The sequence below is a fragment of the Babylonia areolata genome, chromosome 26, assembly GCF_041734735.1.
Source record: "Babylonia areolata isolate BAREFJ2019XMU chromosome 26, ASM4173473v1, whole genome shotgun sequence".
NCBI lineage: Eukaryota > Metazoa > Mollusca > Gastropoda > Neogastropoda > Buccinidae > Babylonia > Babylonia areolata.
In genome coordinates, this window is record NC_134901.1 from 16,461,302 (window position 1) to 16,474,911 (window position 13,610).

The 13,610-nt window shown below is 45.3% G+C and overlaps 1 protein-coding gene across 2 annotated transcripts in view; it reads left to right on the forward strand.

Annotated features, from left to right (window-relative positions):
* The window catches only part of LOC143300538 (uncharacterized), a 42,431-nt gene that overhangs the window by 26,025 nt on the left and 2,796 nt on the right, over nt 1-13,610 (forward strand). For both annotated transcript variants that reach the window (XM_076614288.1, XM_076614289.1), the window contains exons 2-5: nt 5,857-6,114; nt 7,765-8,034; nt 8,492-8,659; nt 10,164-10,262. In XM_076614288.1, the coding sequence (XP_076470403.1) occupies nt 5,857-6,114; nt 7,765-8,034; nt 8,492-8,659; nt 10,164-10,262 (795 nt within the window). The remainder of the gene's footprint in view (nt 1-5,856; nt 6,115-7,764; nt 8,035-8,491; nt 8,660-10,163; nt 10,263-13,610) is intronic.

Here is a 13,610-nt window from a genome sequence, read left to right on the forward strand (position 1 = left end):
TTGATCTTCTGCATGCTTACGCACACGAAGGGGGTCCAGGCACTAGCACGCGTGCAGGTCTGTTGACCCGGGAAATCGGAATAATCTCAAGACTTTACCCACCAGGCGCCGTGACCGAGATTCGAACCCGGGACCCTCAGATGGAAAGTACAACGCTTTAACTACTCGGCTGTAGCGCCCGTCACTTACCGACACTTCAAAGCGGTTCTTCCAATGCGCTTTGAATATGTAGCGGTTTAGCGTTCCTAATCTTTGAACTGTGATTTTGAAAACTGCGATGTTGATCTTTAACGGGAACAGGACTTTATCTTCTTTATTATTATTATTATCATTATTGTCATTACTATCATTACTATTATTATTATCATCATTACTAGTATCATTATTATTATTATTATTATTTCAAAGATGGTGCTTTGATTGTTGTTTTGTTTTGATTTTTCGCTTTTACATGTTCGACTCCGCGCGCACGCGAGGTGGATGTGTGTGTGTGTGTGTGTGTGTGTGTGTGTGTGTGTGTGTGAGAGAGAGAGACAGAGACAGAGACAGGGAGAGGAAAGTGTTTGGTTGGTTGTTTTAATCCACAGCGTGCCAAAGATTTTGCAAAGGAAATCGCTATTTCAACGGTTCGTTTTTATTCGTTTAAGTTTTGAGAAGACGTTTCACGTTCATAATTATGGAAACCTTTCCTATTCACTACTTGTCTTTTTTTTTGTCTTTTCTTTTTTATACAATGCTCCAAGGCATGTTCTCAAAAGATCCTCAATTCCATGTTTTAGTCTGCTAAAAGTAAAGCTCCACGCAATGAGCACCTCAACCACGTTCCCTCACCCCACCCCACCCCTCGTTTGTTGTTGAAGTTCGATTCCATCCCGTCCCCCCCCCCCCCACACACACACCTCCCAACAACCCCACCCCATCTCCTTCCCCTCCCCCCCCTCACCTAACCGAAGTTATCCCACAACGAATGGGCCTATCGCCGAACCACAGTAACACTTTCAGCTTGCGTGCACCGAAGTTCGGATCAATAAAAAGGTGATTAAATGTGGACAGGTCTTTCTTGGTCCGAGTAAAGGGGCACTGGTTTGGGATCGCCCAATAAAGACTGTCCTTGGCACCATTCAGTGACAGTGGCTCACTCTAATGGTTGGGGTAATGGCCCCGTCTTAACTTTCCAGAAGGCCCGGAAGTTCAGTCTTGCACCAGGAGTTATCTGTCATGAAAAGAAAGGGGGGTTGGCCTGTGCGTGGCCTGCTATGAGTTACACGTTTTCTTTTTGTTTGCGGTATATAGACAGTTTTGCAAAAGCTGAATACGTACGTGTGAAGATGATAGATTAGTTAATTAGTCACATTCGAAAACAAGATTTCTGATATTTGTCATCTCCCTAAAACTCGTAAAGCTTCACGTTGTTTTTTAGTTTATAAAAAAAAAAAAAAAATTCTTTGTGTAAGTTTCAACGGATAAAGCTTTATCATTATGCTTTTTGTTTGTTTGTTTGTTTGTTAACACAATATCTCTTTATTGTATTTTCATTCTCTGTATTGAACTTGATGTTTTATATTTTGGCTGTATTCGATTATCTTTGCTCTCTTCCTGACTGGCTTTCTTTATTCCTCTCAGCATTCTCCTCCCTTCTCTATCTGTTTCTCTCTGTCTGTCTTTGTCTCCTCTCTCCCATCTCTCTCTGTATCTGTTTATCCCTCCCCCCACTCCCCCCCTCTCTCTCTCTCCTCTTTCCCCTCATAGCGCTTGCATGTAAAATTGTGTGCGCATTGTACGCGTGGCCTGGTTTCTCAAAAGGGGGCCAGAAGGATGAGATACGGTGTGTGTGTGTGTGTGTGTGTGTGTGTGTGTGTGTGTGTTTGCGTGTGTATGTGTGTGTGTGTGTAAGTGTGTGTGTGTGCGCGCGCGCCTATGTGTGTGCGCGCGCATGCGTGCGTGTGTGTGTGTTTGTATGTGTGTGTGCGCGCGCGCTCGTGTGTGTGTGTGTGAGCGCGCGCGCGTGTCTGTGTGTGCGTGCGTGTGTGTGTGTGTGTGTGTGTGCGCGAGTGGTGTGTGTGTGTGTGTATGTGTGCGAGTGTGTGTTGTGTGTGTGTCTGTGTGTCTGTGTGTCTGTGTGTGTGTGAGGGAAATGGGGACTTCTCTAAGATAAATCCAGCTCTTAGATCAAGCTGTCCAGCAGACAGTCAGGCATAAAATTGTAGGTTAAGACTTGGGCAGTGGCTTGTACCAGGGCAGAGTAGTGTCGGTAAGAATTACGGTGTTTATTGCTCTGGGTACCCTTGGCAGTGCTTTAGCTTTAATGCTTATGCATATCTCTTGAGTTGAATACGGAATGTCGAAGGAAAAGTCTTCTCTGCTGGCTGCAAGACTGATAAAATACCTCACAGAAAATGAATACTTGGATGTGTCAGTCCAGAAGTTCCTGGTTGTGTAGAGCATGCCACAATGATTTGGGATGCGATCCAAACAGCAGAGTAAAAGAACCTAGACGTGGTATGGATGGATCTGGCAAATGCGTACGGGTCAGCTCCTCATGAGATGATCCAACTGGCTCTCGAGATGCACCATGTACCAACGAACATCAGGGAAATGCTGAAGAAGTACTTCTATGGCTTCTCAGTGTAGTTCACCACCAAGGAATACACAGCAGATTGGATCAATCTGGAAGTGGGCATAGCCATGGGCTGTGCAATTTCTCCAGTCCTGTTCGTGCTGGCAATGGAAGTGATCTTGAAGGCCTCAATGAAGGGAACGGATCGAGCCGACCTCGGTAACGGATACCAGATACCTCCTTTGAAAGCCTTCATGGATGACACAACTGTCCTTTCGACAAAAGAGGATGACACCCGTGAAATATTGAAGTGGTTGGACGAGCTAGTTGCCTCAGCCTGGATGAACTTCAAACGAGAGAAATCACGGAGCCTCTCACTGCGTAAAGGAAAGGTAGCTGAAGCGGTCACATTCACTGCAGCCAACCAAGCCATTCCAACGGTATCAGATGAAACTGTCAAGAACCTTGGAAGATGGTATGATGAGTCCATGAAAGTTACAAAAAGAGGAAAGAAAACCAAGCAGACAGCAGAAGAAGGCCTGCATATCATAGACCAGTGTGGCCTTCCTGGCAAATACAAAGTGTGGTGCCTACAGTCCATGCTGATACCAAAGCCCCCGTGGCCTCTCCTGATATATGATATCAGCTGTAGCACAGCCGAGTCGATTGAGGCAAAGATCAACACGTACACACGCAAATGGCTTGGTGTCCCACCTGGTCTCACTGACGTGGCACTCTACTGTCGCCAAGCAAAGCTGAGGCTACCTCTGAAGTCCCTTGTCGAAGAATACAAGGTAGGGAAGACAAGACTTCTCAACATGCTCGAAGACTCAGGAGACAGTATTGTGAGATCCAGCCAACCCAAGCTGAAGACTGGCAGAAAATGGAAAGTCAGGGAGGCAGTCAGTGCAGCGAAAGGAAGTCTTAAGACAAAGGAAATAATAGGACACACCCAAACCAACAGACAGGGCCTGGGATCGACAAAGATGGAATGGTGGTCCAAGGCAAAGGGGAAAGCAAAAAGAGACATGATCATACAGGAGATCAAGAAGGAAGAGGATGATAAAAGAGTCCAGAAGGCAGTCCAGCAAGGCCAGCAGGGGCAGTGGACAACATGGGAAAATGCACTCCACAGGAGCCTCAGCTGGAGCGACATGTGGAGCATGGCCCCCCTGAGGATTAGCTTCATCCTAAGATCTGTGTACGACCTCCGTCCCTCGAATAAAAACTTGGTGAAATGGGGGAAAGCAGATGACCCTGCGTGCCCACTCTGTCATGGCAAACAAACAGTGGAACATGTCCTCAGCTTATGCAAAGTGGTGTTGAGCCAAGGACGGTACACACGGAGGCACAACCAAGTGCTAAAAAGAAATTGCACACGTGGTGAGCACTGTCCAAGGAGCACCGACCCCACCAGAAGTTCCAGTAGAGTTCTGCTCAGCAGAAGGCAATAATGTCTGGCCAGGAACAGTTGTAACATCCAAAGCATGGAAGCGTGGGATGCTTGATGGTGCCGAAGATTGGGAATACACAGTTGACCTACCAGAGGGGAAGAAACACCCGGAAATCATCAGCAAGAGCGGCATGAGACCTGACATAGTGCTCCATTCCAAGGCAACGAAACAAACGATTCTGACTGAGCTCACTGTGCCATACGAAAGCAGAATGGAGGAAGCCCACACCCACAAAACCGAGAAGTATGCTAGTCTTGCCAGCAGCCTGAGAGAATCTGGCTTCCGAACCAAAGTCCTCGCCATAGAGATTGGTGCAAAAGGGTTTGTGAGCGCATCTGCCTACAGCCTCATGAAACAGCTGTCGATTTCTGGCAGAGAGAGGACACGGGCTCTCAAGGCAATGGCAGAAGCAGCAGAAGAGAGTTCCAGCTGGATCTGGTCGAGGAGGAATGAAAATAAACTTCATAAGGATTAAAGATAGCTCGGTGGTTAAAACGTCTGCCAGAAAAGGCGACCACCCTAGAGGCGCGGGTTCGAACCTGCTGATGACCAGGGGGGGAAAAGAAATAAAAAGAGAAGGCGGCAATACATGGGCGTCCAGGAGTCATGACCTGGGTGCGGCCCAGCACCCATAGAGTGTAAGGAGTTAAGGGCCGAAACACTTGACTGAGGGGGGCTTCTTCTCTGAAGATCTTGTACTGTCCAGCTCTCCCTAGAGTTTCTTATCACTTATGCAGATCTCTTGAGTTGAATACGGATGTACCCTTTTCTTTCTTTCCTCCTGCCCACTGTATTTCTCTGTGTGAGTGTCTGAATGTTTTGCTACCACTCTGAGAGCGTAACGAAATTTGTGTGTGTGTGTCTGTGTGTGTGTGTTCAGGATAATCTGCAGATGTGTGTGTGTGTGTGTGTGTGTGTGTGTGTGTGTGTGTGTGTTATTTTGCATGATTCGGATGTATTTCCCGTACACGTGGAGTGTATTCCCCCACCCCCACTCCCACCCCCCCACGCCCACCCCCCAAACCCCCATCCCCTTTCCTTGTTGTTTTATGACTGAGGGTAAGCTGATTTATTTGAACGAAGGGTGAATAAGTGTTTACTTTAAATTCAATGCTTTAACTCACTCAGTACGGCCAGTCCTCTCTTCTCCTCTACACAGACCCCTCGGATGTCCAGTGGGTGGCTGAATGACCCAACCTTTAGCTTCCGTCGTCAGAATTGTGGTATTCTTTGTCCACATTCACGTCTTCAGTATAAGAGCCTTCCGCTTGCAATATTTTGATGATGGTAATTGGGGTGAAACGCTGTTAACGTCGTCTCTTTCGCCGTTCGCATGGAAAGAGTTAAGTCACCGACAGCAATCCAGTGCTGTACGTTTCTCTTGTTCTCCTTTGTGGAACAAAGATGTAATCTGCCACAGGCATTGTTGGTGAGATTACAATAATACACATGTATGCTTCCTGTCTGTGGAACTGTGTGTTCGCGTGTGCGAGCGTGCTTTTGGCCTGTTCTTTACCTGTCCCCTTCTTATTCTCACTTTTCTTGTCTCCAGTGAAATTTTTGGCAGTTACTTTTGTTCAAATGCTTAAAACAAAATAAAATAGAAAAACAAACAAACAAACAAACAAGCAAAAAAAACCCAACAACCCAAAAACAACAACAAAAACAAAACCAGAGCCCAAATTGTGAACAAAAAAGTGTTTGTGCGAATGTGTGCTTCAGCGCAATGACGCGCTTGCGTGTGCGCGCGCAGCCTTCTACGCGCGGAAGTGCCGTTTGTCTGACATTATTACTGCTGAATAGTTAACAATCTGTTTAATAACTATGAATTAATCGTCTTGACAGATGTCAGTGACGACGCCTAAGATGGCGCGACCAGCCCTGCCCACCCCTACCCCCAGGGGGCCACGTGACGAGCTCAACGCCACCACTCTGCTCCGTAGCTCCTCCCTCCAGCCAATCATCGCCTCGCGCGGAGGCGGTCGCTCCACGGACCCGGACGAATCAGCGCGCTTATCTCACATGCGCGCCTACGGCGCACGCTCCGACCTCAGCACGCCCCGGAACATGTTCGAGGATGAGGACAGATCCATCGTGTCGCAGGTACTTTACGATTTTAATTTCCTAAATTTTGCGACCTATCTAAACGGACCATTTTCATGAGTTTTCCAAGTGGAGTGATGGCCTAGAGGTAACGCGTCCGCCTAGGAAGCGAGAGAATCTGAGCGCGCTGGTTCCGGCGAATCACGGCTCAGCCGCCGATATTTTCTCCCCCTCCACTAGATCTTGAGTGGTGGTCTGGACGCTAGTCATTCGGATGAGACGATAAACCGAGGTCCCGTGTGCAGCACGCACTTAGCGCATGTAAAAGACCCCACGGCAACAAAAGGGTTGTTCCTGGCAAAATTCTGTAGAAAAATCCACGTCAATAGGAAAAACAAATGAAACTGCACGCAGGAAAAATGCAAAACAATGGGTGGCGCTGTAGTATAATGACGCGCTCTCCCTGGGGAGAGCAGCCCGAATTTCACACAGAGAAATCTGTTGTGATAAAAAGAAATACAAAATACAGATGCAGCTATACAAAAAATGATAGGTAGTGTGCAATCCACCCTTCTGATCAAGAGTTAAGCTTAAAACGACGCGAAATTACCCATAATTATTACATGATGACTGATAATGAACCGACGCTTGTTATGTCTACTCAAGCCGCCATGTTGTTGTTGTTTTTTGTTTTTTGTGTGTGTTTTTTTTGTTGTTTTGTTTTTGTTTACCTTCGCGTGGTTTGCGGGGTGAACAACGGAAAGAACGGCTCTCTGATATGATTAGCACAAACTGAATGACAGCGTCGTTGCAGGCGATTTTATGGACTCGACACGGCAAGACGGTTACACATTCATCTCAGTATATCAGCATTAAGTACAACAGCCTACAAAACGAGTCGGGAAACATCGGAACACGGGCTGGAACATCCAAGGCCAACAACTGGTAATATCGCTTCAAAATTACACAAAAGTTGAAATGCCAAGGCGGATTGGCCTAGCTAGAGATACGAACACACCACCCCATTTCCCCTATCAGTTAACAGAACATCCCTCGGTAGCCTAGCTTAACTGCGCCCAAGAGCAACCTCCGACAACACGACAATTTTCATCAGCATACTGATGTTGGTCGTTGAGTGGAAGAAGAAGACAGCATCAACTGCGACGGCAATATCACTTCAAGCACTTCAATAATGCACGAACATTTGTATTTGTATTTCTTTTTATCACAACATATTTCTCTGTGTGAAATTCGGGCTGCTCTCCCCAGGGAGAGCGCGTCGCTACACTACAGCGCCACCCTTTTTTTTTGGTATTTTTTCCTGCGTGCAGTTTTATTTGTTTTACCTATCGAAGTGGATTTTTCTACAGTATTTTGCCAGGAGCAATCCTTTTGTTGCCGTGGGTTCTTTTACGTGCGCTAAGTGCATGCTGCACTCGGGACCTCGGTTTATCGTCTCCTCCGAATGACTAGCGTCCAGACCACCACTCAAGGTCTAGTGGAGGGGGAGAAAATATCGGCGGCTGAGCCGTGATTCGAGCCAGCGCGCTTAGATTCTCTCGCTTCCTAGGCGGACGCGTTACCTCTAGGCCATCACACCACATTGGGGTTAAGATAGGTCCCTGAATTCAAGATTTCAAAATAGGAAATTACCCACCTGTTTTTTTGTGTGTGTGTTTTTTTTTTGTTTGTTTGTTGTTGTTTTTTCAGACACTGGACGTCTCCCTGAACAGTGAGCTCCGTGGGGGGCCTCACCGCAGCGTGGAACCCATCCTGGAGCCAGGAGCAGTGGTGCCTTACGGGTCTCAGCGACCCCGCCCCAATGACAGAACGCGGAAAGTCGGCTTTCCTCCTGATCTGCAGGAGCCCCGGAACGGGTATTATTATGGGAGGCGGGGCCACAGGAGGCCCGACAGGAGACGAAACGAGTCGTGGTTGAAAGCCCCGACGTGTTTTATCTTCCTCAAAATCGTAGAGCTGGTGAGCTTGTTGTTTTGTTTTCTTCTTGAGATTTGTCAGCTTTCGGTTGCTGTATTTAGTTCACAATTATTTGAATTAGTTTGAGCTTGTGTTTGGTTCGACTGATTTAGATCTACAGCGTGTACTTACCGATGAATGATGATTTTACTTTTCGAAATAAATCAGGAACAACAATTTGCATTATCGTGGTGTAAGGTTGTGGCCAAGTGGTTACGGAGAGAGATTCTGAGCGCAGGCACAGGATCGAACCCCCACACCCGCCAATATTATCTCCTCCCCCCCCATCCATAAGACCTGATGATGACGATGATATGAATGACATTGATGAAATGGTGATGATGACGATGATAGAAATGACATTGATGAGGGTGATGATGGCGGTGATGATAACGATGATTATGGATGATACTACATTTCCCGATCATTCCGTTTATAATTTTCCGTCCTTTTCCTTCAGGCGGGCTGTCTGACGATCCTGGTCCTGAGCCGTCTGTGGTCCAAGGACCTGAAGCCGGACTATGTGTACACGGTGTTCGGCACCTGTGGCGTCCTGACTGCTGCCGTGGGGCTGCTCGTGATATGGGTCCGAGGTCACCCCGTGCCTGATGACTGCCCACACGGGACGGTGAGACCGGGGAGAGGGGATGGGGGTGGTGTGTGTGTGTGTGTGTTGTAGTAGTAGTAGTAGTAGTAGTAGTAGTAGTAGAGGGGGAGAGCGGTGTTGTGCAGGTGGATATAGAGGGGGGCAGTGGGTGAAGGGGGTTGTTCGTATATGGAAGTCATCCATTTGTTTAAGTGTCACCTTTTTTCTTTTTTTTCATTTTCTTTTAATTTCCACAGTTGTTAATATTAGTTTTTCTGCCATGTGTGTCTTTCTGCGATTGTTGGTGGGGTGCAGAGAGGAATGGAGCTGCATCGGTATGATTGCCTGGTGTGTGTGTGTGTGTGTGTGTGTGTGTGTGTGTGTGTGTCTGTGTGTGTGCGTGCGTGTGTGTGTGTGTGTGTGTGTGTGTGTGTGTGTGTGTGTGTGACCTGTGTATTTTGTGATGCGTATAGGCAAATGAATGTTATGAAGTGCATCTGCATCAATGTATGTATGTGTAACTGTATTTGTAAACGCTCTGGGCTCTCCGAAAAAGGGCGTCCACATATTCATTATTATTATTATTATCATCATTATCATTATAATAATTGTGTAATAGCGATCTTCGGACTGAGCGCGTGACTGTCACGGTGAGTAGAGATATGACTGAACTTATCTGATCAGAAGGTTTGATCAATGGCCAAAACACATCATGGTGCACGTGCACTGTTCAAAATGTCCCATTGTGAAGATGACCCACCTTGTGCACGCTTCTCTATCTCTCTCTGTGTCTCTTGTCTCTCTCTCCGCTCCATAATTTCTGTGTCGGATCTGTATTGTTCATTACATACTTTAGTGTTGAAAGCTTTGCCTCTCTTTGTTTCAAAATGAACTGTCGGACTATGGTGTGTGAATCAAACACTCGACTGTTGGCCGCCGTTCTTTCTCTGTTTCTGGACCTTGCGATTGGAATGAACTTCCTTTATAGCTTCGTCAAGTCTCCACACTCAGCTCTTTCAAGTCTGGCCTTAAAACCCACCTCTTCCCAAAATAGCCTCCCTTGCCTGCCCTTCCTTGTCTTTAGTTTCTACAGTTTTAGAGTTATGCATGCGTGTGAATGACTGGTGCGAAAGCGCTTTGATTTGTCTCTGCACAAGATCCAGCGCTAAATAAATACCATTATTACTATTATTATAATCATTTCACGTGTAAGATTGTTACCTGATTGATATTTTGGTATATGTCTAAATTCTGTATTATTGTTTTATACATTGTTTTCTGCAGGCAGATGGGTTCGGTCAAAACTTCGTGAATTCTTTTCTCTCTTTTTTTTTTCTCTTTCTTTTTAATTGCAATGTTATTTTGTATGGGAAACTTTACTTTCATGCAAGTAAAGGAATTTTAACACTTATGTTTACTTGTCGCAAACGTTATTTGATGAACCTAGTACGTGTTCTTTGACCATGCTTTTTAGTTTCTGAAATTTTCGGTGTTTCAACATGGATCAGAAAGTTTAAGAATAAAATCTTGAAATGTTGTGTTGCAGATGTTGCTGGTTTATGCAGTGATGGCTCCGATGCTGGTGTGTGGGGGCATTCTGGTACTGATGCTGTCAGACTCCAACCAGTCCGCCACTATCATTGCTGTAAGTCACTCCGCTTGTCGGAGGCACCGTGAAAGATAATAATAATAACAATAACAGTAATAATGTACATTGATATAGCACCCTTTCTCACTAAGAGTTCAGGGAGTTTTACATGAAAGAAAAATATTACAAGTAACATAAAACATTCATGGCCACTCTTTCTCAACCCCCCCCCCCCCCCCCCCCCCCCCCCCCTCACACTCTCCCTTTCCCACTCTACACACATCCAAAGTGACCTGACATGAGTGGTGTTGGAGAAAAGGAAGCTGAGAGTACTTATAGATAGGTTTTATAAAGATGAGTCTTTGGTGATGAGCAAAAAGCAGAAATAGAATCAGATGCACGGATATTATAAGGAAGGTTGTTCCAGATGTGAGGAGCAGCAAAGAAGAAAGAACGTTTACCATAGGTTCTTGTATTGACGCGAGGAAGTTTCAAAAGGTAACCGTCAGAGGGAGAGCGGAGATTTCTTGTGGGTAAGGCACTGAACTTGTGATCTGGTGTTCACCAAGAGCAGAGTTTGTGGGTCACGTCCAGTACTGAACTTCTGATCGGGTGTTCACCAATGAACAGAGTTCATAGTCACATCTAGCACTGAACTTGTGATCTGGTGTTCACCAATGAACAGAGTTCATAGTCACATCTAACACTGAACTACTGATCTGGTGTTCACCAATGAACAGAGTTCGTGGTCACGTCCAGTACTGAACTTCTGATCTGGTGTTCACCAATGAACAGAGTTCACGTCCAGTACTGAACTTCTGATCGGGTGTTCACCAATGAACAGAGTTCGTGGTCACGTCCAGCACTGAACTTCTGATCAGGTGTTTACCAATGAACAGAGTTGGTGGTCACGTCTAGTACTGAACTTCTGATCGGGTGTTCACCAATGAACAGCGTCACGTCCAGCACTGAACTTCTGATCAGGTGTTCACCAATGAACAGAGTTGGTGGTCACGTCCAGTACTGAACTTCTGATCGGGTGTTCACCAATGAACAGAGTTCGTGGTCACGTCCAGCACTGAACTTCTGATCAGGTGTTTACCAATGAACAGAGTTGGTGGTCACGTCCAGTACTGAACTTCTGATCGGGTGTTCACCAATGAACAGCGTTCGTGGTCACGTTTCCGCAAGATATTTTGTCCTTGGGGAAAGGAGGTTCACTCCGATTTTCCTAAGTCCACCCCGGTGTTATGGGGTAGGAAACCTGACTTCGGTTGGGAAAGGTTAAAATGGTTGAAGGAGAGGACTGGGCCCCGCCTTCCAGTGACGGACCTTGACACAGTGGATATTAATTTACTGCCCAAGTGGCCGTAAAAAAGTGGTATTTCAAGTTTTAACCTAATAATACATTGCCCACATTTGCCTGCATGTTTTGGTCCCATTGCTAAGTGGGTTGATGTTGATGTTTGCTTCAGACATTTGATTGGCTCTGGATATTTCTGGTTTAGCCTCGACGAGCGCACAAGCACATGCAGTGTCCATGCACAAACATGTGTCACGACTTTCAGAATCGAAATATCTCGTCTTCAGGAGATTTTTTGGAACCGTGCTGAATCACAAAGGAACAGTTCAAGGCAAAATGTGCAAGCCCATTGATGTGTGTGTGAGTGAGTGAGTGAGTGTGTGTGTGTGTGTGTGTGTGTGTGTGTGTGTGTGTGTGTGCACGCGCGTGTGCGTGTTCATGCTGGAGCAATCCTCAGATTTTGGCTAGCATCCTTAACCATATTATGTATACCCGACAATATACCGACAATAAATTAAAGTCATGTCTTTTTGTGAAAGCTTCAGCAAGGACGGCTTCTCACTGTTAGATATAAAAATGACAATAAATGATATCCAGATACAAATTTCATACACAGTTCCAAGGCATTAGACCCATAATAAAGTATGTTACCTAAGAATGTATGTCTACAGTTCAATGCAGAATGTTTTCAGTTTTAGATCTCGGATTATGTTACATCAGTTTGACAACAAAGACACCAGTATGAAATAATTTATTTCTTTTTTTATTATTTAGTCAGTACTGACCTTCAGAGAGAGGTAATGTACATTAAATTATCATTTTCTCAGAGTTGGTCTTTGTCCAGCTATTGTCCTTGAAATCTTCATGTTCCCGGAGTTTGTTCTTCCACAGTAAATGCTGACAAAATCCTTATATTCTTAATGCCTTTTCTTCGTCCAATAATGTCTGTGATATCCGATGTTCTTCACCAGCTAATATCCATTAGCCTGATCTTTGTTAGCTGATGTCTGTGAAATCCTCATGTTCTGAGAGCCTGATCTTTGTTAGCTGATGTCTGTGAAATCCTCATGTTCTGAGAGCCTGATCTTTGTCAGCTGATGTCAGTGAAAACCTCATGTTCTCTGTGCTCAGCCTTCATCAGCTAATGTCCATGAAATCCTCTGTTCTCAGAGCCTGTTCTCCCTTCGCTAATGTCCATGAAATCCCCATGTTCTCAGAACTTGTTCTTCCTTAGCTAGTGTCCATGAAATCCCCGGGTTCTCAGGGCCTGTTCTTCCTTAGCTAATGTCCATGAAATCCCCCATTGTTTGTTTTTCCTTAGCTAATGTTCATGAAATCCCCATTCTTTGTTCTTCCTTAGCTAATGTCCGTGAAATCTCCATTGTTCGTTCTTCCTTAGCTAATGTCCATGAAATCCTGATTGTTTGTTTTTCCTTAGCTAATGTCCATGAAATCCCCATTGTTCGTTCTTCCTTAGCTAATGTCCATGAAATCCTGATTGTTTGTTTTTCCTTAGCTAATGTCCATGAAATCCCCCATTGTTTGTTCTTCCTTAGCTAATGTCCATGAAATCCTGATTGTTCTTCCATAGCTAATGTCCATGAAATCCCTCATTGTTTGTTCTTCCTTAGCTAATATCCATGAAATCCTGATTGTTCTTCCATAGCTAATGTCCATGAAATCCTGATTGTTCTTCCATAGCTAATGGCCATGAAATCCCTCATTGTTTGTTCTTCCTTATCTAATGTCTATGAAATCCCCATGTTCTCACAGCCAGTTCTTCCTTAACTAATGTCCATGAAATTCCCATGTTCTCACAGCCAGTTCTTCCTTAACTAATGTCTATGAAATTCCCATGTTCTCAGAGCCAGTTCTTCCTGAACTAATGTCCATGAAATTACCCTGTTCTCAGAGCCAGTTCTTCCTGAACTAATGTCCATGAAATTCCCATGTTCTCAGAGCCAGTTCTTCCTTTACTAATGTCCATGAAATTACCCTGTTCTCAGAGCCAGTTCTTCCTTTACTAATGTCCATGAAATTACCCTGTTCTCAGAGCCAGTTCTTCCTTAATAATGTCCATGAAATTCCCATGTTCTCACAGC